The sequence below is a fragment of the Balaenoptera physalus genome (genome assembly GCF_965194825.1).
Source record: "Balaenoptera physalus genome assembly, chromosome: 11".
In the NCBI taxonomy this organism is placed as follows: Eukaryota; Metazoa; Chordata; class Mammalia; order Artiodactyla; family Balaenopteridae; genus Balaenoptera; species Balaenoptera physalus.
In genome coordinates this window covers 70599778-70620847 of record NC_138896.1, presented here as the reverse complement: position 1 = coordinate 70620847, position 21070 = coordinate 70599778, and the positions used below count along the sequence as shown (strand labels likewise).

At 38.3% G+C, this 21070-nt stretch overlaps 1 protein-coding gene and 1 long non-coding RNA gene across 6 annotated transcripts in view; one reads left to right on the top strand and one right to left on the bottom strand.

Annotated features, from left to right (window-relative positions):
* LOC309637421 overlaps window positions 1-15419 on the bottom strand; it is a 107862-nt gene extending 92443 nt beyond the window's left edge. Inside the window, exon 1 of the long non-coding RNA XR_014250525.1 lies at window positions 1183-15419. This is a non-coding gene — a long non-coding RNA (uncharacterized lncRNA). The remainder of the gene's footprint in view (window positions 1-1182) is intronic.
* The window catches only part of SMARCC1 (SWI/SNF related BAF chromatin remodeling complex subunit C1), a 182618-nt gene that overhangs the window by 118525 nt on the left and 43023 nt on the right, over window positions 1-21070 (top strand). For 4 of the 5 annotated variants that reach the window (XR_014250518.1, XM_082411971.1, XM_082411973.1 and 1 more), the window contains exons 22-24: window positions 15427-15482; window positions 17172-17286; window positions 17967-18121. Coding sequence is in view for 4 of the 5 variants with exons in the window: in XM_082411971.1 (XP_082268097.1) it covers window positions 15427-15482; window positions 17172-17286; window positions 17967-18121 (326 nt within the window). In the remaining variant the exon portion in view is untranslated. The remainder of the gene's footprint in view (window positions 1-15426; window positions 15483-17171; window positions 17287-17966; window positions 18122-21070) is intronic. The other variant, XM_082411972.1, reaches the window with a different exon arrangement.

Sequence of the window (21070 nt, the reverse complement as noted above, 5' to 3'; positions counted from 1 at the left end):
AAATACAAGACTGGATTTCTCTCATTAGCCTATCTAACTTTTTATTGTGGATTTGGGGGGAAGTATTTGGTGAAATAAAAGTTAAGATAGGTGAACACTAGGTCTGAAACACCTTGTTTTTCATTTATTAGGAGACTTCTCATGGGAATTATTTAGGGAAGTAAGTTATCAAAAGGAGTTTCTTTTTTTTTTAATTGTTTTCCAATGCTGGTGCTGCTTTTTTTTTTTTTTTTTAAATTTTTGGCTGCATTGGGTCTTCATTGCTGCGCGTGGGCTTTCTCTAGTTGCGGCAAGCAGGGGCTACTCTTCGTTGTGGTGCGTGGGCTTCTCATTGCGGTGGCTTCTCTTGTTGTGGAGCACGGGCTCTGGGTGCGCGGGCTTCAGTAGTTGCAACGTGTGGGCTCAGTAGTTGTGGCTTGCAGGCTCTAGAGCACAGGCTCCGTAGTTAATGGTGCTCGGCTTAGTTGCTCCACAGCATGTGGGATCTTCCTGGACCAGGACTCGAACCCATGTCCCCTGCATTGGCAGGCGGATGCTTAACCACTGCACCACCAGGGAAGTCCCAGGAGTTTCTTTAGTTCAGCGTCTTTTAACACTGTAATCATTGATGAGTATCTACTGATTTCTCTAAGTTTGTGTGGTTTTTTGTTTGACCAGAGACCATTCTAGGAATAGAAAAAATAATACTGATATTTGAGACCTCTTTATTTAACCTAAAAATATTATGAGATTTTATTTGCTTTCAGTTATAGGGGAAGGTGAGAGAAGTTAAGACCAAAGAAATGAAGAGAAGTTTTAAACATTGAAGGTCTAATAGCTCCATTGTATGTATTACGTTATATACTATGGCAAATGCAATAGGAAAAGACCGGCCCTCCTGAAAACCTAGGCTCTGCATAAAGAGACAGGCAAGAGTGGCTGTGGATGTTTCATCTATACAAGATTAAGTGCTGAGAAACTCACAGCAAAATTCAGTGTATGAGCCCATACCACATAACCATTCTTAGATGGGATATCAGTTTTTTTTGTTTGTTTGTTTTAAATTATTAGCACCTTTAATTATTATTTATTTATTTATATTTTTGGCTGTGTTGGGTCTTCGTTTCTGTGCAAGGGCTTCCTCTAGTTGCGCGAGCGGGGGCCACTCTTCATTGTGGTGCGTGGGCCTCTCACTATCGTGGCCTCTCGTTGCGGAGCACAGGCTCCAGACGCGCAGGCTCAGCAGTTGTGGCTCACGGGCCCAGTTGCTCCGCGGCATGTGGGATCTTCCCAGACCAGGGCTCGAACCCGTGTCCCCTGCATTAGCAGGCAGATTCTCAACCACTGTGCCACCAGGGAAGGCCTGGGATATCAGTTTTAAGCTAAACTTTTTTTCCCCTTTTAACTAAGAGATAAATAAGACTGTAAATATGTTGTGTTACCATGGCGTCTCATTGTGTTCTAGGTGCTAGGGTACTGGTAAACAAAGCCAACCAAAATTCCTGCCCTTGTGGACTTTATATTTTATAGGTGGAAGATGGACAGGCGTCTAATATGTAAAGCTTAGAATGTATACATTAAATGTAAATATGTAGAAAGAGTGTGTTGGCTGGTAAGTGGCATGGTGAAAATAGAGCAGGGACCTGTCAATAAGAGTGAAGTGTGGGGAATTGCAGTTTTAAATGGTCAGGGAATGAATGTCTCACCAAGAAAGTGACATTTGAGCAAAGATGTAAGTGGAAGGCAAGGAAGGGGGAACCGTGTAGACATCTAAGGTCAAAGGGTTCCAAGCATTGGGAGCAGCCAGTGTACAGGCCGCTGGACAGGAGCTGCCTGGCATAGTTGAGGAATAACAAGGAGAATCATGGGCAGGTAGCTGAATTGCAGGGTAGAGGAGGTCAAAGGAGATTATGAGGGGCCTTGTGGGCCATTGTAACATTTTAATGTTTACTCTGAGGTGGAGCCAAATGAGGGGTTTGAGCGGAAGAGTGTCAGGGTCTGACCTATGTTTTTAAGTTTTATTCTACTAGGTTGAGAATAGACCCCACCTAGGAATTGTTAAATTGATTTGTTTTTCAAATAATGTACGTAATATGTTTGAATATTAAAGATTTTTTTTTACTTTATCACTAAGCCTTTTATTAAAGAGCTTCATTAATTTTTTTTTTTTAATTTGACCTGGAGACTAAACAAAATAGCCTTTCTGATAACCTGTTTACTTGTAGCCAAACATACTGAAATGTTGATAGGATAGCACAGTGAAATCTCGTATGCCTACCAGTTAGGTTCAATTTTGCCATTTTTATCTATCTAGGAATCTAATAAATAATTTTTATTTTATTATTATTTTGGTGAATTATTTCAAAGTTAAGTTGTAGACATCATGATTCTTTGTACCCCCTAAATAATTCAGCATGTGTCTCCTAAGAATAAGAACATTTTCCTAAATAAATATCATAACGGAATGACTCTCAGCCCCTTTTAGGTCATCAGCCCTTCTCCCTAGAGAGTTGGAATGTATATGTACATTTAAGAACCTGTCAAGAGTGTCAGATACTTACTATTGTACCCTCCATTTGTATTTCCTAGCCTCAAGTATTGGTTTTATTTTATTTATTTATTTATTTTTGCTACTGAGTAGATTTACCGTCTGTATCTTAATTCTGGTTTAGAGGAATTTGAAAGATTAAGTTCATTGATGCTTTTTCCTTATAATTGACTATGCTTTTAGGGAAATTGAATCACAAGTAGAACGTTCAGAGAAGATTCTTCTGTATCAGTGAGTGGATTAACACCTTATGGAATACAGGACTCCAAGGAGTGTATCTTGAATAATGTGTCACAGCTCTGTGCAGAAGAACCCAACTCATTACTCCTAGTTTTCGAGAAGGTTAAGAACTAGTCTGGAGTCCATCAGGAGATTAAGAAGAGCATCCTGATAATAATAATGTTGAAAAGGTCACTTTCTAGGAACATAAAGCCCAGAAGTGACTGTTACAATTCTTGCCTCAGATACTATTCACAGCATATAAATAGCCTCATTCTTCTCATCCTGAGGATTCCCATAACATCTTTAAAGTCAGGCAGTTCTAAAACACCAATGTGTGAAAACATGCTAGGCTAGTGAACCTCAGGAAAAAGTAGATCAGTATTTGATCTTTGACTACGTCATGTGGAGTGGGCTTCTCTCTTCTGTTTGTCACTGTTTTATTTGAAGGGCTCTTTCAGATCTATTTCAAGAGGCATTGAAATAGAAATTCAGACTTCTGAGCAGCTCACAATAGGACATTTAACCTCTAAGGACTAGCTAGGATTTAAGTGACTTGCCTAATGAATCATATTTATTAGATGGTAGGATAAGAATTTTTAGGAAGAAATTGGCTTCCCTTATGTAATACAATTGTCTGCCTTTGGTGACTTTTTTTTTTTTTTTTTGGTCAAATCAGGTATAACTATATCAGTTACTTGATGTAGCTCTTTTGCTGTGGGGCAGTTATGTAAGACACACGAAATACCCTCTAATAATTGGGGCTATTTTTTGTGATGAGTTACATATACATGGAAAAATAATTCAGTGTTGGAGGATTGGAGATAGAATGAAGTATATAGTATTAATTGTTCAAGGAGGACTGTAGATAGGAAGTGCTGTAAGAATGAACACAATGGGACGTGTAATTTTAGGCTAGAGAAGACTTCACAAAGAAAGTAGGATTTGAGCTGAATGTTGAAAAAAGAAGTTTACAATGTCACTGAGCCTGATTGGAGCAAGTACAGTATTCAATTCTGTAGAACAATGTGAACAAAGGCACAGAGATGGAAATGGAAGGTTGTTCAAATGGCAGGAAGTAAACCAGGTTGGCCACAATACAAAGTTCAAATAAGGATGTAGAAAGAGAGCAGCTTACAGAGGTAGGTTGGAGCTAGGTTATAGAGAGTTTGATACAAGGCTCGCGAGCCTGGTTAGACTGTATATTGCCAGCTTTATGGAACGTTTGAACTTTAATACAGGGAATGACGTGATTAGTCTCCCAGAAGTGTTGAATGAGTTCCTACCATTCTCTCCTTCCCTGGGAAGACAAAAATTATTGGACTCACATTTCTAAAATGTTTTGGTCTCAGGACTTCTTTGCCTTTTTAAAATATCAAGGAACCCAAAATGCTTCTTCAGTTTATTTGTATTATATCTGTTGACATTTACTATATTAAAAATTGATAGTGGGAGGGCTTCCCAGGTGGCACAGTGGTTAAGAATCCGCCTGCCAGTGCAGGGGACATGGGTTCCATCCCTGGCCCGGGAAGATCCCACATGCCGCGGAGGAGCCAAGCCCGTGCACCACAACTACTGAGGCTGCGCTCTAGAGCCTGTGAGCCACAGCTACTGAAGCCTGTGCGCCTAGAACCCGTGCTCAGCAACAGGAGAAGCCACCGCAGTGAGAAGCATGCGCACTGCAACAAAGAGTAGCCCCCGCTCACTGCAACTGGGGAAAGCCCGTGTGCACAGCAACGGAGACTTAACACAGCCAAAAATTTTAAAAAAACAAATAAATAAATAAATTTATTTTTTTAAAAAAGTTTAAAAATTGGTACTGGGAAACTTTTAAAAAATAATACATAGGTGCACATTTCTATAGCTGACTTCATCATGCAGCCTCTGGAAAGCCATACGCCACACTTGTGTGAGATGAGAGTGAAAAGGCAAGTAACATCTTTGTGTTGCTGTGAAAATAGTTTTGACCTTGGGAACCCCCAAGGTACCTAGACCACACTTTGTGAATCACTGAATTAAATAATCACCCTGTCCTTGAAGAATATTTATGGTGGGGGAGGGGATATCATTATAAAAAGGAAATACAGCTATAGGTAGAGGCACATGTGGAGGAAACACGATTATTTATGCTTGGGTCAGTTAGGGAAGGCTGCACCAAGGACATGACCTTTTAAACAATAATGAAGAAGGAAGAAGGAATGAACATAGGTGGCATATTCTGAAAATAGTACAGAGAAGTCTGTGGGGAGCAGGTACTGTGGCCAAGGGCAGCTTTGTAGGTGTGGGGCTGATTTTGAAGGGCTTTTTACCTTGTAGACTTTGAGAAGATGCCAGAGAGTAGAAGTAACGTGGTTTTGTCTGTTTTAGGAAGTAACTGCTGGCAGTTTACAGATGATGTGTAGGAAATGAAGAGTATTCTCACCAAATAATCATAATTCTTTCTAAAGAGCATCATTACTTATTCATAACATACTTTATTAAAGGCAGGTATTTTGCAAGCATTTAATTCTCTCCTCAAAGCTAACTTTTCCAGTTCCCTCAACTCTTTAGGGAATGGTTTCTCTCTCTCCTCATTTTGGTTTTGCTAACCATATTATTACTAGACTGAAAACCACCCTGCACTGCAGAAGCTAGGAGAAAGGGGTGGTGACTGGAAACGAAATAGTCTGGTGGATGAGACCATTTTCTATTTGTAGTCTCTGAAGACATTGTTATCATGGATGCTAGATAATTTGCTTCTCACCCTCGGTTGAGGTTCATTCAAAAGCTTAGGAGGTATAGTGGTTATCTATTGCTGCATAACAAATTACCACAAAATGAGTGGCTTAAAACAAGATATATTTATTATCTCATAGTTTCTGTGAGTCAGAAGTCTATGCACAGCCTAACTTGTCCTCTGCATAGGATCTCAAAAGGCTACCATCAAGGTGGCTGGACTACGTTCTCATCTGTTGAAGAATCCACCCCCAAGGTCACTCCTGTTCTCAGAATTCATTTACTTCCAGTTGTAGAATGGAAAGCCTCAGTTTCTTGCTAGCTGGAAGCTTCCCTCAGCTCCTAGGGCCACCCAGGGTTCTTTGCCATTTAGGCTTCCCCAGCATGGCAGCTTACTTCATCAAGCCAGCAAGGAGGGTCTCCAGAGCAAGTAACAGCACAGGGTCTTATATAAACTAACATCCTGTCACCTTTGCTGTATTCTGTTGTGGCTAGAAACAAATCACAGATGCTACTCACACTCAAGAGAAGGGGTTCATACAAGGACGTGAAAACCTTGAGGCAGGTGTCGCATGAGGCCACCCTTGCGTCTCACCACCAGTGTCCCTCAATTTCCAACATTAAAGTTGAGACCTTCAGAGTCCGACAGTGTCTCTGAAGATAGTGTCTTCAGACAGTGTCTCAAAGATACAGTGTCCAGAGTATCTTTGTTCATAAGCAGGACTGTCATATTAGCATGAATTTTCTATCACAGAGGTTAACAACCTTTTTCTATAAAGGGCCAAATGGTAAAAACTTTAGGTTTTTGCAGACCAGATGGTCTCTGTCGCAACTACTCAATTCTGCCTTTGTGGTGCAAAAGCATCCATAGACAATACTTAAATAAATGAGCTCGGCTGTGTTCTGATAAAATTTTATTTACAAAAGCTGCCCTCGTTTGTTGACCCCTTGTTGATCAGATTGGTCAGGTATCGCTGACCCATTAGTAACATTTTAAGAGAATGGGACATGGGCAGGTCATTTTATAAAACCAACTGGTCTTTTGCAGAAAAGATCACATGGGGAGGGTAAGTCAGATAATAAACTAGATTGGGAAGGATCTTTGGCAGTCCAGGGAAGAATGAGAGCCCTTTGTTGTCCCTGAAGCAGTGCCAAAGGCCACGGAAAGGGCTCATGTTAATAGAGAGATAGGGCCTGGGTCCAGCCAACTGAACTTTCTGATAATATTAATAATTGTCATTGAGCACTCACTATGAGCCAGACAGTTATTGCATTTTACATGAAATAATTAACTTAATCCTTAGCACTACCCTTGTGAAGGAAATAATAATTATTCTCCTTTTGTACCTAAGCAAACTGAAGCCGCTGTCAACTAAGGAGCTTGCCCAGGGTCACTTGAGCTGGTAAATTGTGGGGACAGGATTCGTACTTAGTCTGTATCCAGAACTCATCCTATTTTTCTAGAGCAGGGGTTAGCAAATTTTGGTTCTTGGGCCAAATCCAAGTTGCCACCTATTTTTATTTAGCCCACAATATATGAGAATGGATTTTACATTTTTAAATGTTTGGATAAAACCAAAAGAATAGTATTTTGTGATATGCAAAAATTATATGACGTTTAGATTTCAGTGTCCATGAAGTTTTATTGGAACACAGCCACACCCATTCATTTCCAAGCGGCTTTTGTGGCTGATTTTGTGCTACTATGGCAGAGTTGAGTAGATGCAACTAGGACTGTGGGGCCTGCAAAGCTGAAAAGAGTTACTATCTCACCCTTTACAGAAAATGTTTACCAACCCGTTCTACAGCATAAAGAGCTAATTGTAAACTGTGATGTTGGTATTTTCCCCTGGCTGACAAGGCATTAATTACCTGGTCAGAGGATTTTTTTTTTACTTTCTCTTTCTTTTTGTCTTTGGCATGTCGCTCACTAGTTTATGTTATGTGTTTCTAAGTTGGGGATTTCATTTTATTCATTCTAGTATCTTCTTTCATTAACTCTGCAGACATGGGTCAGGCCATATATTTGTAGGGAAAGATTCTCAACCTTCTAATTTATTGACACCAACAAGGTGACATTAAGGGAGGGGAATTCCCTGGTGGCACAGTGGTTAAAACTCCACGCTCCCATTGCAGGGGTCCCAGGTTCGATCCGTGGTCAGGGAACTAGATCCCGTATGCCACAATTAAGGAGCCCACCTGCCGCAACTAAGACCCAGTGCAACCATATAAATAAAATAAATAATAAATAAAATAAATATTAAAAAAATATGACATTAAGGGATATGTGAGCGGCTGCAACCTCTTCAGGGTTTACAGTTCTAATCAGAATTCAGACCAAAGACAAGCGTGCATGCACGCACCCTCTCTCCTTCCCTCCCTCTCTTTCTCTCTGTCTCTCTCTCCCCAAGAATATGTCTAATAGCAGCTTTAAAAAAATGTTGATAGAAGACACTTTACATACTCTTGCACGTAGCATTTTGAGAAATACACAACTCATAATTAAACTCTTAATAGACATCTCCTTAAAAGTCTGAGATTTTCCCCCTTACAGAGGGTCTGTCTCTAACTGCACCATCATTATATGAATGGATATTAATATTATGTAACTCTTCATCTTGGAATCATAGCTAATTAAAGAGTTGATATCAAATTTGGCTTGCCTTACAATAGAGAGAGAGTGTTATCTTTTTAGAATGCAGAGCTATAGGTTGTGGTTAGTTATTTCAAATGTAGATTATTTTTATAAAAAAAATACTGCATTTCTCCCACATAATACTTATTCAGTGTGTAATTGTTGACTCAGCAAAGGTGGCCTAATGCACATTCAGTTAAGAGTAACTTGTGAGGGGAGATCAGCTCAGTGCTTTGTGACCACTTAGAAGGGTGGGATAAGGAGGGAGGGAGGGATACGCCAGAGGGAGGAGATATGGGGATATATGTATATGTATAGGTGATTCACTTTGTTATAAAGCAGAAACTAACACACCATTGTAAAGCAATAATACTCCAATAAAGATGTTAAAAATAAATAAAGAAAACACCTGTATGATTCTCAAAAAAAAAGAGTAACTTGTGAGGTTTGGGGGCTTAAAAAAACTCCATCTGCATTTGGTTTTTTTGTTCAAGTCATTTTATTGTTATATTTTAATGTGTCTTAATGCATGTTACATATTTCATCTGAACTAATTAGAACATTACCAGTGATTTCTCTCTGTTTCCCTCTTACCTCATCTTTTCACCGTCCCACTCCCAGCCTTAAGAATCCTGAATTTTTTAATATTGTTCAGCTATGTTTTAAACAATTTTTTAAAAATATTTATTTATTTTATTTATTTATTTTTTGGCTGTGTTGGGTCTTTGTTGCTGCACGCGGGCTTTCTCTAGTTGCGGCGAGCAGGGGCTACTCTTCGTTGCGGTGCGTGGGCTTCTCATTGCGGTGGCTTCTCTTGTTGCGGAGCATGGGCTCTAGGCGCACGAGCTCAGTAGTTGTGGCACGTGGACTCAGTAGTTGTGGCACGCGGGCTCAGTAGTTGTGGCTCGCGGGCTCAGTAGTTGTGGCACGCAGGCTCAGTAGTTGTGGCACGCAGGCTCAGTAGTTGTGGCTTGCGGGCTTTAGAGCGCAGGCGAAGTAGCTGTGGTGCACGGGCTTAGTTGCTCCGCTGCATGTGGGATCTTCCCAGACCAGGGCTCGAACCCGTGTCCCCTGCATTGGCAGATGGATTCTTAACCACTGCGCCACCAGGGAAGCCCATAAGCAATTTTTAATCACAAAGATGTACTTAATATATGTTGGTTATAATTTTGTTTGTTTTTAAGCTTTAGAAACCATGGTAGATTTATACTTCTAAGACTTTTATTTTTAACTCAGTATTATATTTTCAGTATTTATTCATGAAGTTGCATTATCCATGTAACCATAGTTAATTTATTTCCACTGCTGTAAGATATTCTGGTATGTGATTATAACTCATTTTAATTATCCCTTCTCTTATTGTTGAACAGACAGTTTGGGTTGTTTCCTGTTTTTCTATTTCAAACATGCATGTACATACAGTCTTGTACATGCCTCACAGTGTACACATACAGGGTTTTGCTTAGATGCAGTGCTCCTTGAAGTGTGGTTGGTGGACCAGTTGCCACACTGAGTTAAGAAGTATGCATCACTAAGCTCTCTTTAATTCAGTTGTCATTTTTTCATAAAGTAGATTTCTTAATAAAGGAAAGGAGAAAAGAGCATTGAACATTCTGGAACATTGAACCTTGAACATGAGCAACACTGTTTTAGGAAACTCCAAGTTTTTTCCCAAAGTTGACCAGTAACACTTGATCCAACACCTTCCTAGTGTTAGACTCTGCTGATGTAGCAGGTGTAAAATGATGTTCTTTTATGGTTTTAAATTACATTTCTCTTATAACTAATTTGAGTATCTTAAATTTACTGGTCATATGTCATTCTGTAGAATAACTGTTCTTGTCTTTTACTTACTTTTCTATAGTATTTATGTTTTTCTTTATAAATCTGTTGTACTAATCTTCTAGTTGCTGTGCTACATGTGTTTTCTCTTATTTTGTTACTTGGTCTTTCTGTCATCTCAATGAAAAGAAGTCCTTGATATTAATAGAGTTTTGTCTTCTGTTTTATGGTTGGCACTTTTTGTGTTGTGATTAGGAGATGATTCAAGTTTTTTTTTTAATATGTCTTTATCTAGAATTGATTTTTGTTAGCATATCGAAACGCAGTTGATTTTGCACGTTAATTTTATAGCTAACTGCCTTGCAACGCTGTCATTATTTCTAATAACTTTTCTGCGGATTCTTCTAGGTACATAGTTTTATTCTCTGCAAATCATAAGTATTTTCTTGTTTCCTTTCCAGCCCTCTTTAATTTCTTTTTCTTTATTGACTACCTAGACCAAGATTTCTATGGCAGTATCAAAGGAAAGTAGTAATACTGGTATCCATGTCTTGCTCTTGATTTTAAATGGAATACTATAGGCATCTCTCCATGAAGAATGACATTTATTGTAGGATTATCAGTAACAATCTTTGGGGAGCACAGGAACTTTCCTTTTAGCCCTTGTCATGAAAGCTAGCTTGTCATGAAAGATACTCAGTTTTATTACTTTTTATGTGTGTGAGCAAATAAGTTGATAGACATATTAATGTTATATCACTCTTCTGTTACTGTCATATTATTTTGTCATAATATATTGCCTTTTTTATATACTGCTGTTTTCTGTCTTTAGATATTTTGTTTAGGAGTTTTTCATTTGTGATTATGAATGAGATTTAGTCTAGTGTCCTCTAATATTCCTTATCTGTTGTCCATATCTGATTTGTGAATCAAGGTTATACTGGCCTCATAGAATGAGTTAGAAGGTATTCCCTTTTCTGTGTTCTCCGGAAAAGTTTATGAAGATTATAATCATCTTTTCCCTAAAAGTTTGGTAGAGGGCTTCCCTGGTGGCACAGTGGTTAAGAACCTGCCTGCCAACGCAGGGAACACGAGTTTGAGCCCTGGTCCAGGAAGATCCCACATGCCGCGGAGTAACTAAGCCCGTGAGCCACAACTGCTGAGCCTGTGCTCTAGAGCCCGTGAGCCACAACTGCTGAAGCCTGCACGCCTAGAGCCTGTGCTCCGCAACAAGAGAAGCCACCGCAGTGAGAAGCTTGAGCACCTCAACGAAGAGTGGCCCCTGCTCGCTGCAACTAGAGAAAGCCTGCGCGCAGCAACGAAGACCCAATGCAGCCAAAAATAAAAAAATAAAATAAATTTATTTAAAAAAAAAAAAGTAGAATTCCCCAGTAAAAACATCTGAACCTGTGGTGTTTTTGTTTTTTTTAAACTATTTCAGTTTTTCTGTTAGTGTACTTCTTTTTCTTCCCAAATCTGTTTAGTAAATAAATTTTCTAATAATTTGTTCATTTAATCTAATTTTCCTATTTTATTTGGCCTGAAGTTTTTCAGAACAGTTTGTCACTTCCACTTTTTTATTAAAGTGTAGTTGATTTACAATATTATATTAGTTTCAGATGTACAACATAGTGATTCAATATATTTTTATAGCTTATACTACATTTATAGTTATTATAAAATATTGGCTATATTCCCTGTACTATAAAATATGTCCTTGTTGCTTATTTATTTTATACCTAATAGTTTGTACCTCTTAATCCCCTACCCCTGTCTTGCCACTCTCCCCTTCACTCTCCTCACTGGTAACCACTAATTTATTCTCTGTATCTGTGAGTCTTTCTGTTTTGTTATGTTAGTTTGTTTTATTTTTTATATTCCTCATATAAGTGATAACATAGAGTAGTTGTCTTTCTCTGTCTGATTTATTTCACTAAGCATAGTACCCTCCAAGTCCACCCATGTTGTTGCACATGGCAAAATTCCATTGTTTTTTATGGCTGAGTAATATTCCTGTGTGTGTGTGTGTGTGTGTGTGTGTGTGTGTGTGTGTGTGTGTGTGTGTGTTCCACATCTTCTTTATCCATTCATCCTTTGGTGTATACTTAGGTTGTATCCATATCTTGGCCACTGTTAAGTAACTGCTGCTACACACATTGGGTTGCTTGTATCTTTTTGAATTAGTGTCTTCATTTCTTTGAATATATATCCAGGAGTGGAATTGCTAGATCATATGGAAGTTTTATTTTTAGTTTTTTGAGGAACCTCCATACTGTTTTTCCATAATGACTGCACCGATTTACATTCCCACCAACTGTGTACTACGGTTCCCTTTTCTCCACATCCTTGCCAGCATGTGTTATTTGTGGTCTTTTTGTTGAGAGCCATTTTGAAAGGTGTGAGGTGATACCTCATAGGGTTTTGATTTGCATTTCTCTGATGATTAACAACTTTGAGCATCTTTTCGTGTGCCTATTGGCCATCTGTATGTCTTCTTTGGAAAATGTTTATTCAGGTTTTCTGCCCATTTTCTAATTGGATTTTTTTTTATATTGAGTGAGCTGTTTATATATTTTGGATATTAACCCTTTATCAGTCATATTATTTGCAAATATTTTCGCCTCTTCAGTAGGTTGTTGTCAACTTCCTTTTTGACCTTTGCTTTTTTATCAATAGTTACGGCCTTTCTTCCATTCCTAATATTATTAATTTGTGCCTTTCATCTATTTTCTTGATCTGTCACGGAAGAGATATATGATTCTGTTATATATTTAAACTCTATTTTTTAAATTTCTTTGATTTTTTTTCCACTCTTGTAATTTTTTTCTCCCTACCTCCTATATTCTGTTTTTCTTTTCTATTTTCTTAAAAAGGATGTACAGCTTGTAGACTTTGAACCTTTATTTCTTTTCTAAGGTAAAAATAAGAAGGCTTATTTCACATTTACATTTCCTCCTAAGTGCTATTTTTACTGATTCTCAAAATTATATTTCCAAGCACAGAGAAATTTATATTTTAAACTTATAATTTCATTGCACTGTGGTGAGAGAACTTAGTCTGTATACCATTGACTTTTTGAAATTTGTGAAAAGTAGCTTTATGGCTTAATATGTGATAAGTATTTTTTTTTTTTAGAATGGATTAAACTTCTTATTGATTTGTGTGTGTATGTGTGCTATAAGATGTGATCAGTATTTTTTTTAATGTTCCATGTAAGCTTGAAATTAATATGTATATATTCTCTAATTGTTAGGTGTAGAATTCTACATGTATATGTTAGAACTATCCACTGTATGTCTTAATTGAGACAAGTCTGTTTAAATTCCCTACTATGATGTACATTTTCATTTTCTCTTTGCCATTCAGTCAGTTTTTGCTTTATATAGTTTGACACTCTTATTAGGTTCCTAAAAGTATAAAAAATTAACAATTTTTTGGTGAATTAAACCTTTTTCATCATTATGTTTTACCATCTACTTCTAATAATACTCTATTCTTAATGTCTATATTGACTTACAGTACCATAGAAAGGCTACTGCCATTCCTTGGATTTGGTTTTGCCTGGCATATCTTTTTCCATGTTTCCATATTCCCCATTGTCCCGTTCTATATATGGATCGTTTCTTTAGATATGTTTTACAGTTTTGTAATTCTCTCTTCACCTGATTTAATCTGTTTACCCTGACTTCATTTCTAGGAAATATTTTTATCTTTTGGGTTTTTTTTTTTTTTAATTTCTGATAATCGCTAATACTCTCACGTTGATTGGAGATCTTTGTGATTCTCTACATATTGCATCCATGGCTACACTAGATTGAGGGTCTGACAGATCTCATATTGGCAATCCTCAGGTTCTGAATCTGTTTGATTAATGTTTCTGTTCAGTCTTAGTGGCTTTCTTTCTTGATGTTTGCTCTTTGTTGAGCTTATTACTCTGATGTCTTTTTGGCTAAAATTGGAATTGGAAAAACTATCTGCAGAGGATGCTTCTGCTGCTTTTTCAGGTAGCCAGGGATTGCCACTGGCTTGAGATCACATTGGCCATCCTTGTGGCTGGCTCTCTGTGCACGAATCCTAGGCTTCCTTTCCTGCCCTGCAGTTGGCTAGTCCATGGGCTCAACTTCCTGATGGTGAGGTACTAGAAGCAAATATGTCTAGGCAACCTTTCCCTTTCAGATTCCCAAATAATCAGAACCTGGTCCCACTACTTCCACACTCTGGTCCCACTTCTGGTTCTGTACGCCTTGGGCATTTTGGGGAAGGTGGTGATCTTTAAAAGCTCTTCTACCTGATATGAGATTCATGATGTCTTAAAATATCATGTCCTTTGGAGCTCCTATTCAGCCGTAATTCTGGAAGCAAGAAGATCTCATTATATTCTTAAGAATTGGATAAATAGAGATTTTCCTATTTAGTAACTTTAACACTGTTAGTTTTAAACATCTTTGTTTAATATGTTTAAATATTCTCATTGAGTATAAATGCTATTAGCCTTATAATTTATGAGGACAATATAAAAATTTAAGCTATAGGATATTTGAATGTTTTTATTTAAAACCATAACAAACCCTCATTATGTTTGAAACATTTGTTTATGTATAAAGTTCTAAAACCAGAAATATTTATCTGATTGTATCATGTTTTTGTTTTTAAGTCTTTGTTAACTTTTTATCTACAGGATATAGTTAAGGCCTCCTTAGCACAACATTCAGGTCTCTTCATTATACAGCCCCTATCAGCGTTATCTCCCTCTTTTTGATCTCTCTTCTCTTTTCTAGTTGTCACCACAACTTAAATTTCCCCTACGCCCTTGAGTCTTTTTGCCTCCTTTCCTTGAAATGTCCTTCTCTATACAAGTACTACCACTGCCCCCGCCCCCCACCCGCCAGCCATGTCTGCCTCGAAAATTCTCATGCAATTATTATCCTTCCCTGACTGAGATAGCCATACCCTCTGTGCTTCCCACAGCGTCTCATCTGTACACAAACACAGTGGGCTTGTTGGCTTATGTCCTCCCCAGCCAGAGTGTGATGCTCTTGAGGTTCAGTGAATCGCTAGCTCTGCACTGTTTCTCTAGTATCTGACTGACTCAAAATATATACTTGTTAAGTATCTTTAAAAATAAATTATTTTTATTTTTGCCTTTTTTTACTTAAAAGGTGTTTTTGAACTTTAATTTTTATGCATACAGAAAAATGAAAACCCTCAGTGGGCAGTTCAGTGCATTTTCACAAATTAAACACAGTCATGTAAGCAGCCCCAAGATCAAGAAACAGATCATTACCAGCACCCCAAGCCACTCTTGAACCCACCCCTTTCCTGGCTAACCACTGTCCTGATTTCTAACACCACGGATTACTTTCATCTGTTTTTGAACTTTAAATTAGTAGAATCATAAAGTATGTGTTATTTTATGTCAGCCTTATGGTTGTGAGATTTGTCCGTATTACTGTGTGTAGTTGTATTTCAGGTACTTTCACAGCTTTATAATAGCTTTTACTTTTCCCCCACATTGTACTACTACTTGTTTTTATTCCTTTGCTTGTAGAAGGAGCTGAAGAGGAAAAAATGGAAACAGATACTGATGGTCAGCAGCCTGAAAAGGTAAAAAATCAGTCTGTCTGAATTCTCCCACAGCAGGCAAGCCAGAGAGCACTACCTTTCACAGCATAACAGTTTGGGTTTATTTTGATCTTTTGGGTCCCTCTCAGAGGACTGTAAGTGATTCTGTCAGCCATTTGGACTTTGCTGGTTTAAGGTATAGTTCTCTTAAGGCATAATACAGGATATTTTTCATTTATTTATTTATTTAGCAAAGATTTATCTACTCCCTAACTTCTGCTTCGGTACCCCTTTCAGGCACAGTTGGGAATATGAATACAAAAGTTATGGTCCTTAAGAATATTGAATTGTAGGGTTTGGGTTCTGTCCTTGTGCCAGAAGAGAATTGTAGAATATTAAGGAATTTTCTAGGAGAATTAACTGTCAGCAGAAAAATATTTGGAAAACTTAATGAGAAGGTGACATTTGAAGTAGGTTTTAAAGAGCAAGTAAAATTACAAAGATTGAAATGGAGGATGGGGAATCGAATATTCCAACCAGCAGTGGAGGGGGAGACACTAAAGGCAGTGTGCAGAGGGCATCCAAGTGCCTAGTATGTTTGTGTCCTGATCCCTGTCACGTAGAGGCTGTAAACGTGAGGGGAGCCAAGAAGAATAGGACTGTACAAGATCGGGCCTCTTCAAGATCGGGATACATGATAATCAGTCAGTCACTGTTTGAGTGACTATATACAAGCAAGGATTTAAGATTTTGATTATATTCGGTGCTTTAAAATTGTATATAGATAAGGAGAGGAAGGGGAAAATAGTAAAATTAATTACAGTTTTTACAATGTTCTAAATACTGTGCTTTGTAATTTACATTTATGAATTTATTGAGTTCTTAAAACAGGTTCATCAAGTCAATAATGGTCTCTTCATTTTATAGACGATGTTATACAATTTGTCGAAGGTCACAGGGATTTCAAAATCAGCAAATGATACCAAATGCTGACCACAGAGGAATTGAAGTTTTCAGTCCCCAGAACATGAATGATTGCTCTAGTGTGGCTCCTCCTAAAAACCATTGCAAATGGCTGTATTGAAGAGCTTTGTCAACTTTTAATTTTGGCAGCATTTCATCTTCTTGGTTGATACTGTGCATTTTATTTATTTTTTTTTTAATTGAAGTGTAGTTGATTTACAATGCTGTGTTAATTACTGCTGTACAGCAAAATGATTCACTTATACATGTATATATATACATTCTTTTTTTATATTCTTTTCCATTACGGTTTATTATAGGATACTGAATATAGTTCTCTGTGCTATACAGTAGGACCTTGTTGTTTAAACAATACTGTGCATTTTAAATGCTCTTAGTCCTTCTAGCCAACTAACCAGTTATTTATTTGTTTGTTTGTTTAGTTATTTAGTATTTAACCAGTAAATAATGAAAATGAGTCCCACTGACATTCCTTTGGACACTGTATCCCTAGCCTTATAGCAGAGAGGGTGGGAACTTTGTGCTTCGGAGACTTAAAGTCTCGTGAGCGCTCAGGAGTTGAGGGTAGTGAAAGGTATTTCTCTGAATTTATTAATTTCTTTTCCAGTTTTTCTCTCCAAGACCTTTCTGAACCTAGTCCATTTCTTCCCCAAAATAGTGGAACCTTTTGTTATTCTAAGATAATATCACTTGTAAAAGGACAATTTTTTTCTCATTCTCTATCCTCTTCTTTTGTAACCCTTTCAGGCAGAAAACAAAGGGGAGAATGAAATGGATGAAGGCGATAAAGCTCAAGATGGAGAAAATGAAAAAAATAGTGAGAAAGAACAGGATAGTGAAGTTAGTGAAGATACCAAATCAGGTAATTTGAGGAAACTCTTTGGACTTTATTATATAAAACAGTAAAAGCACTGGAGAAATGTAGGCAGTTAAATTGTGTAGAAATATTCCCTCATTTATTATGTGTTTCTTAACATAACAGTAAATATGCATTTGAGTTTTATTTTGCACTTAGGTACCAGTGCTGATGCTAGTGGCTACATTGTTTTCAGTGATATATAGACAAACAAGTTGTTCAGCTGTGCCTGAAGTCACCACACAGACCTGCCATTTTATTTCCAGTCTGTTGCTGGCGTGTCCCATCCTGCCTGACTCAAAAGACTTGCAGAAGTACTCTGTTCTCAGCTTCTGATTTTCTCCAGACCCTCGGGTTTCCCAGAGCATTTCATTGACTGATGAACAAACATATTGGTCTTAGGGCTTAGTTCCCCTGAATTTTCCTTTATATTCAAGGGAACTACACAGAGAGCTTAGAGAAATAAAGAGAAGACAAAGTGTACTATTTAGAACATCCATCTCAAATAGAAGCAGACTTAAATGCATGGAATGGTTCAGTAGAAATCTTAAGAAGCAAAAGGCACTGAGATCTCTTTGTAGCATCAGTCTTAGTTCATCATGTGGCAGAGGTGAGAAGTAAGATGGCCTATTGAGACTGGGCACACTGGTAATAAAGCTTTCTGGTTTGGTTTTTTTTCCCCCCAGAAGAAAAGGAGGCTGAAGAGAACAAGGAACTCACTGATACTTGTAAAGAAAGAGAAAGTGATATTGGGAAGAAGAAAGTAGAACATGAAATTTCTGAAGGAAATGTAGCCACAGCCGCAGCAGCTGCTCTTGCCTCAGCTGCAACCAAAGCCAAGGTTTGCCCTTGACAGCTCTTTTCCTAGTGCTCTCTTAAGCCGTGAATGGCTGTATTGTTTTGAGGTTCTTGGGAACATTTAGTATAAAGAGCCTTGCACCCCATAGAAGATGACTATTTGCTTGAGTGACATTTCTCGGTTAGGAATTCTACAGGCAGGAGAATGGTGGAAATAGCAGACCTGATCCTAAAAGGTGGCTGCCTTCAATTTATTCATTGTGTCCTTCAGTTTTGTGAAGACTGCAGTGATTGAAGGCAGAATTTAAAGTCCCTCTAATGTGCCTGCAGAACGTGTCTTGGACTATAGTTCCAATAATTTCTACCAGATTGAAGTATTTGTAATTTTTAAGACAAAAATCTGTTTCCCTGTATAAATACTTCACCCTCCTCTTACAGACTGAAAGAGAGGGAACCTAAATAGCTCTTTTTCTTCTTGAATTTGCCAGCTTTCCTGGGGGTGGTTTTCTCTATTTATAACATAGTATTGGCTTCCCAACATATTTAAGAAGAAAAGAGAATGTCATTTTCCCTGCTTTGTTTTAACTTAGCACTTCAAAGCATTCCAGGCATGAATATGTCAAGTTTAAAAAAATCTATTTACCCCTTTTCTATTTTACCCTCAAAAGTAGTTTCCTGTCATTATAGGTCACCACATTTCAAGCAGTGGTTACTAGAACATAGCTAATCGTTTTATCTTGAGCTGTTCTTGATCCATTGGTAAAGATGTTTTTCATGGTCTTTAATTCCCCCAGACTGTTTAGCTGCTGTGAACTACTTCTCCAGGAGTTTAATCTGTGTAGCATGATTTATAACAGATCCATAGATGACCCAGTTCAAACCATAAGACTACTGTTTTGAGAGCCTACCCGTCTGACGTAGGTGCAGACGGTGTGGGGGAGGGGTGTTTACAGGTCACAGTTTTGCTGAGTCAGTTCAGACAGATACCCCAGCTGAATGTTACTTCACAGTAGATCGAGGTTCTGCATATTCGTACTAGCCAGTCTCTTCCAAAGATGCCTCCTGATCTTCATGGTTCTTAAGTACAATTTTAGGTCTTCTCTATCCTCTACCACCCCCAACCTCTAGGAATTTGTGAGGTGTACTCTTGTTTAAATGAATACCGATGTAGACACCAGTTTGACTGTTGTTTCACATTTGTTTGGTTTTGTTCTTCCTTCGTTGGAAGCATTTTTTTTTACTCTCTGTCTTCTGCCAGGTTGGACTCCTGGCTATCTCATTGTCTCTAAGCTATCCAAGTTCTTACTGTTCATACTGTCATCAAGGATCTCAGAGACCTTAAGGATTGTCTTGGGCATGTTTTCTCATTTTATAAATGAGGAGCTGGAAGCCAGGAGGGCTTTCCTCCTGTATGCCTTTTATCAGGGCATAGCACAACCATCCACCCAGTCTTCACTCAAGTCACTTTTGACTCCTCTCATTCTTTCCTTTTCCATAGCTGTTCAGCCACCAGATCCTTCCTGGTGCTCTAGTTCATCCGATAATGCCCAGGCCCCCCCCGCCCCACACCCATCATATATTGCCTATTTCCTTCATCCCATTCTCTGTCCATCAGCCAGAGTAATCTTTTTTGTTTTTCAATTGTTCATTGAAGTATAACTTATATACAAATAAGTAGATATATATGTCTACAACTAGTGAATGTTTTCACAGGCTGAACCCACCTATAGACTCACAAACAGCACCCATATCAAGCAACATAACCTTACCAGCTCACCAGAAGCTTCCTCACGTCCCTTCCAGTTACTGTGATTCCCTTCAGGAGTAGATGCTAGCCTGTCTCCTAACACCATGACTTAATATGAAAGGAATCATATGTAGAAGAGTCTTTAAACAAACAAATATCAGCATGATACTTTCTTAAATAACCTCCCTGTCTCTCTCAGGCTCGAACTCCTTAGGGAATTCGGGAGTCTTTTCATGATCGGGACCCTTCTCACTTCTCAAGTGTCATTTCTTGCCTGCCTGTCCTGAACTGTTTCTTGCAATTCTACCAGACAAACTGCCCCCCTCTCCCATCTCCAGCTGGGCTTTTTTGGATACCCGCCCCTCTCACAGAGCGTGCCTCTCTCACTGTTCCTTCCCATTATTTCTCCTCTCTGTATTACTATGTGTGCTTCACGGTAAGTTGCCAAAGAAGGAACTAAAATGGTAGATTACCATAAAAAGTTTTACGAATGCTTCATGATGTTTTCATAGCTGTTAATATGTGCAGCTTTGGGCACAAAAGTTTGTATACTGTGTACCACTGACCACTTTGCCACAGCTGTTTGACTCCTTCACTGCAGAGAAACTGCTTTTATGGATCAGTTGCCCTGGCCCTTGGATAGTCTATACAAGGTTTAGAAGAGTGTCCAAAGAACATTTTCTTTCCAGGTCACTGAATTTCTACTCCCTCATCATCACTCACTCTTATTTCTAATAACTGGGAACTTGGGTCTTCGTTCTCAGAACACCTGTGTCTTCCACTGATTTGTGAAACTGGTCACATGCTCATGCTACATGACTTGACACACATGAATTGTTCAGTGCCACTTATAGCTGGATCTGATACATTTCACAGCACACATAATCATTTTTGTGCTACATGGTAATTAAGGGGTAAGGAATTCACTTAAATTACTGTAATTAGTACAGCTTATCTAGCCTATCCACGTTATTTCTTATTCTCTTTTTGTTCTTCTGAGTTTATAAACAGCTTTGTTATTAAGAGTTTTCCTTGATACATTTTAATTGTTTGTCACTCTCTGACATGGAGTGGTAATTAGAGGTTCTAGATCTAGCTCCAAAACAGATAGGGTGGGCATGCTTTCTGGCTTTCCCCACCCTTGCCATATGAGGAGCTCTTGGGTATCACCTCCACTTTTTCATTCCAGCTACTGACGAGCTGTCGACTAACCCACCCGAATAGTGGACGTGGGTGTGAAAAGGA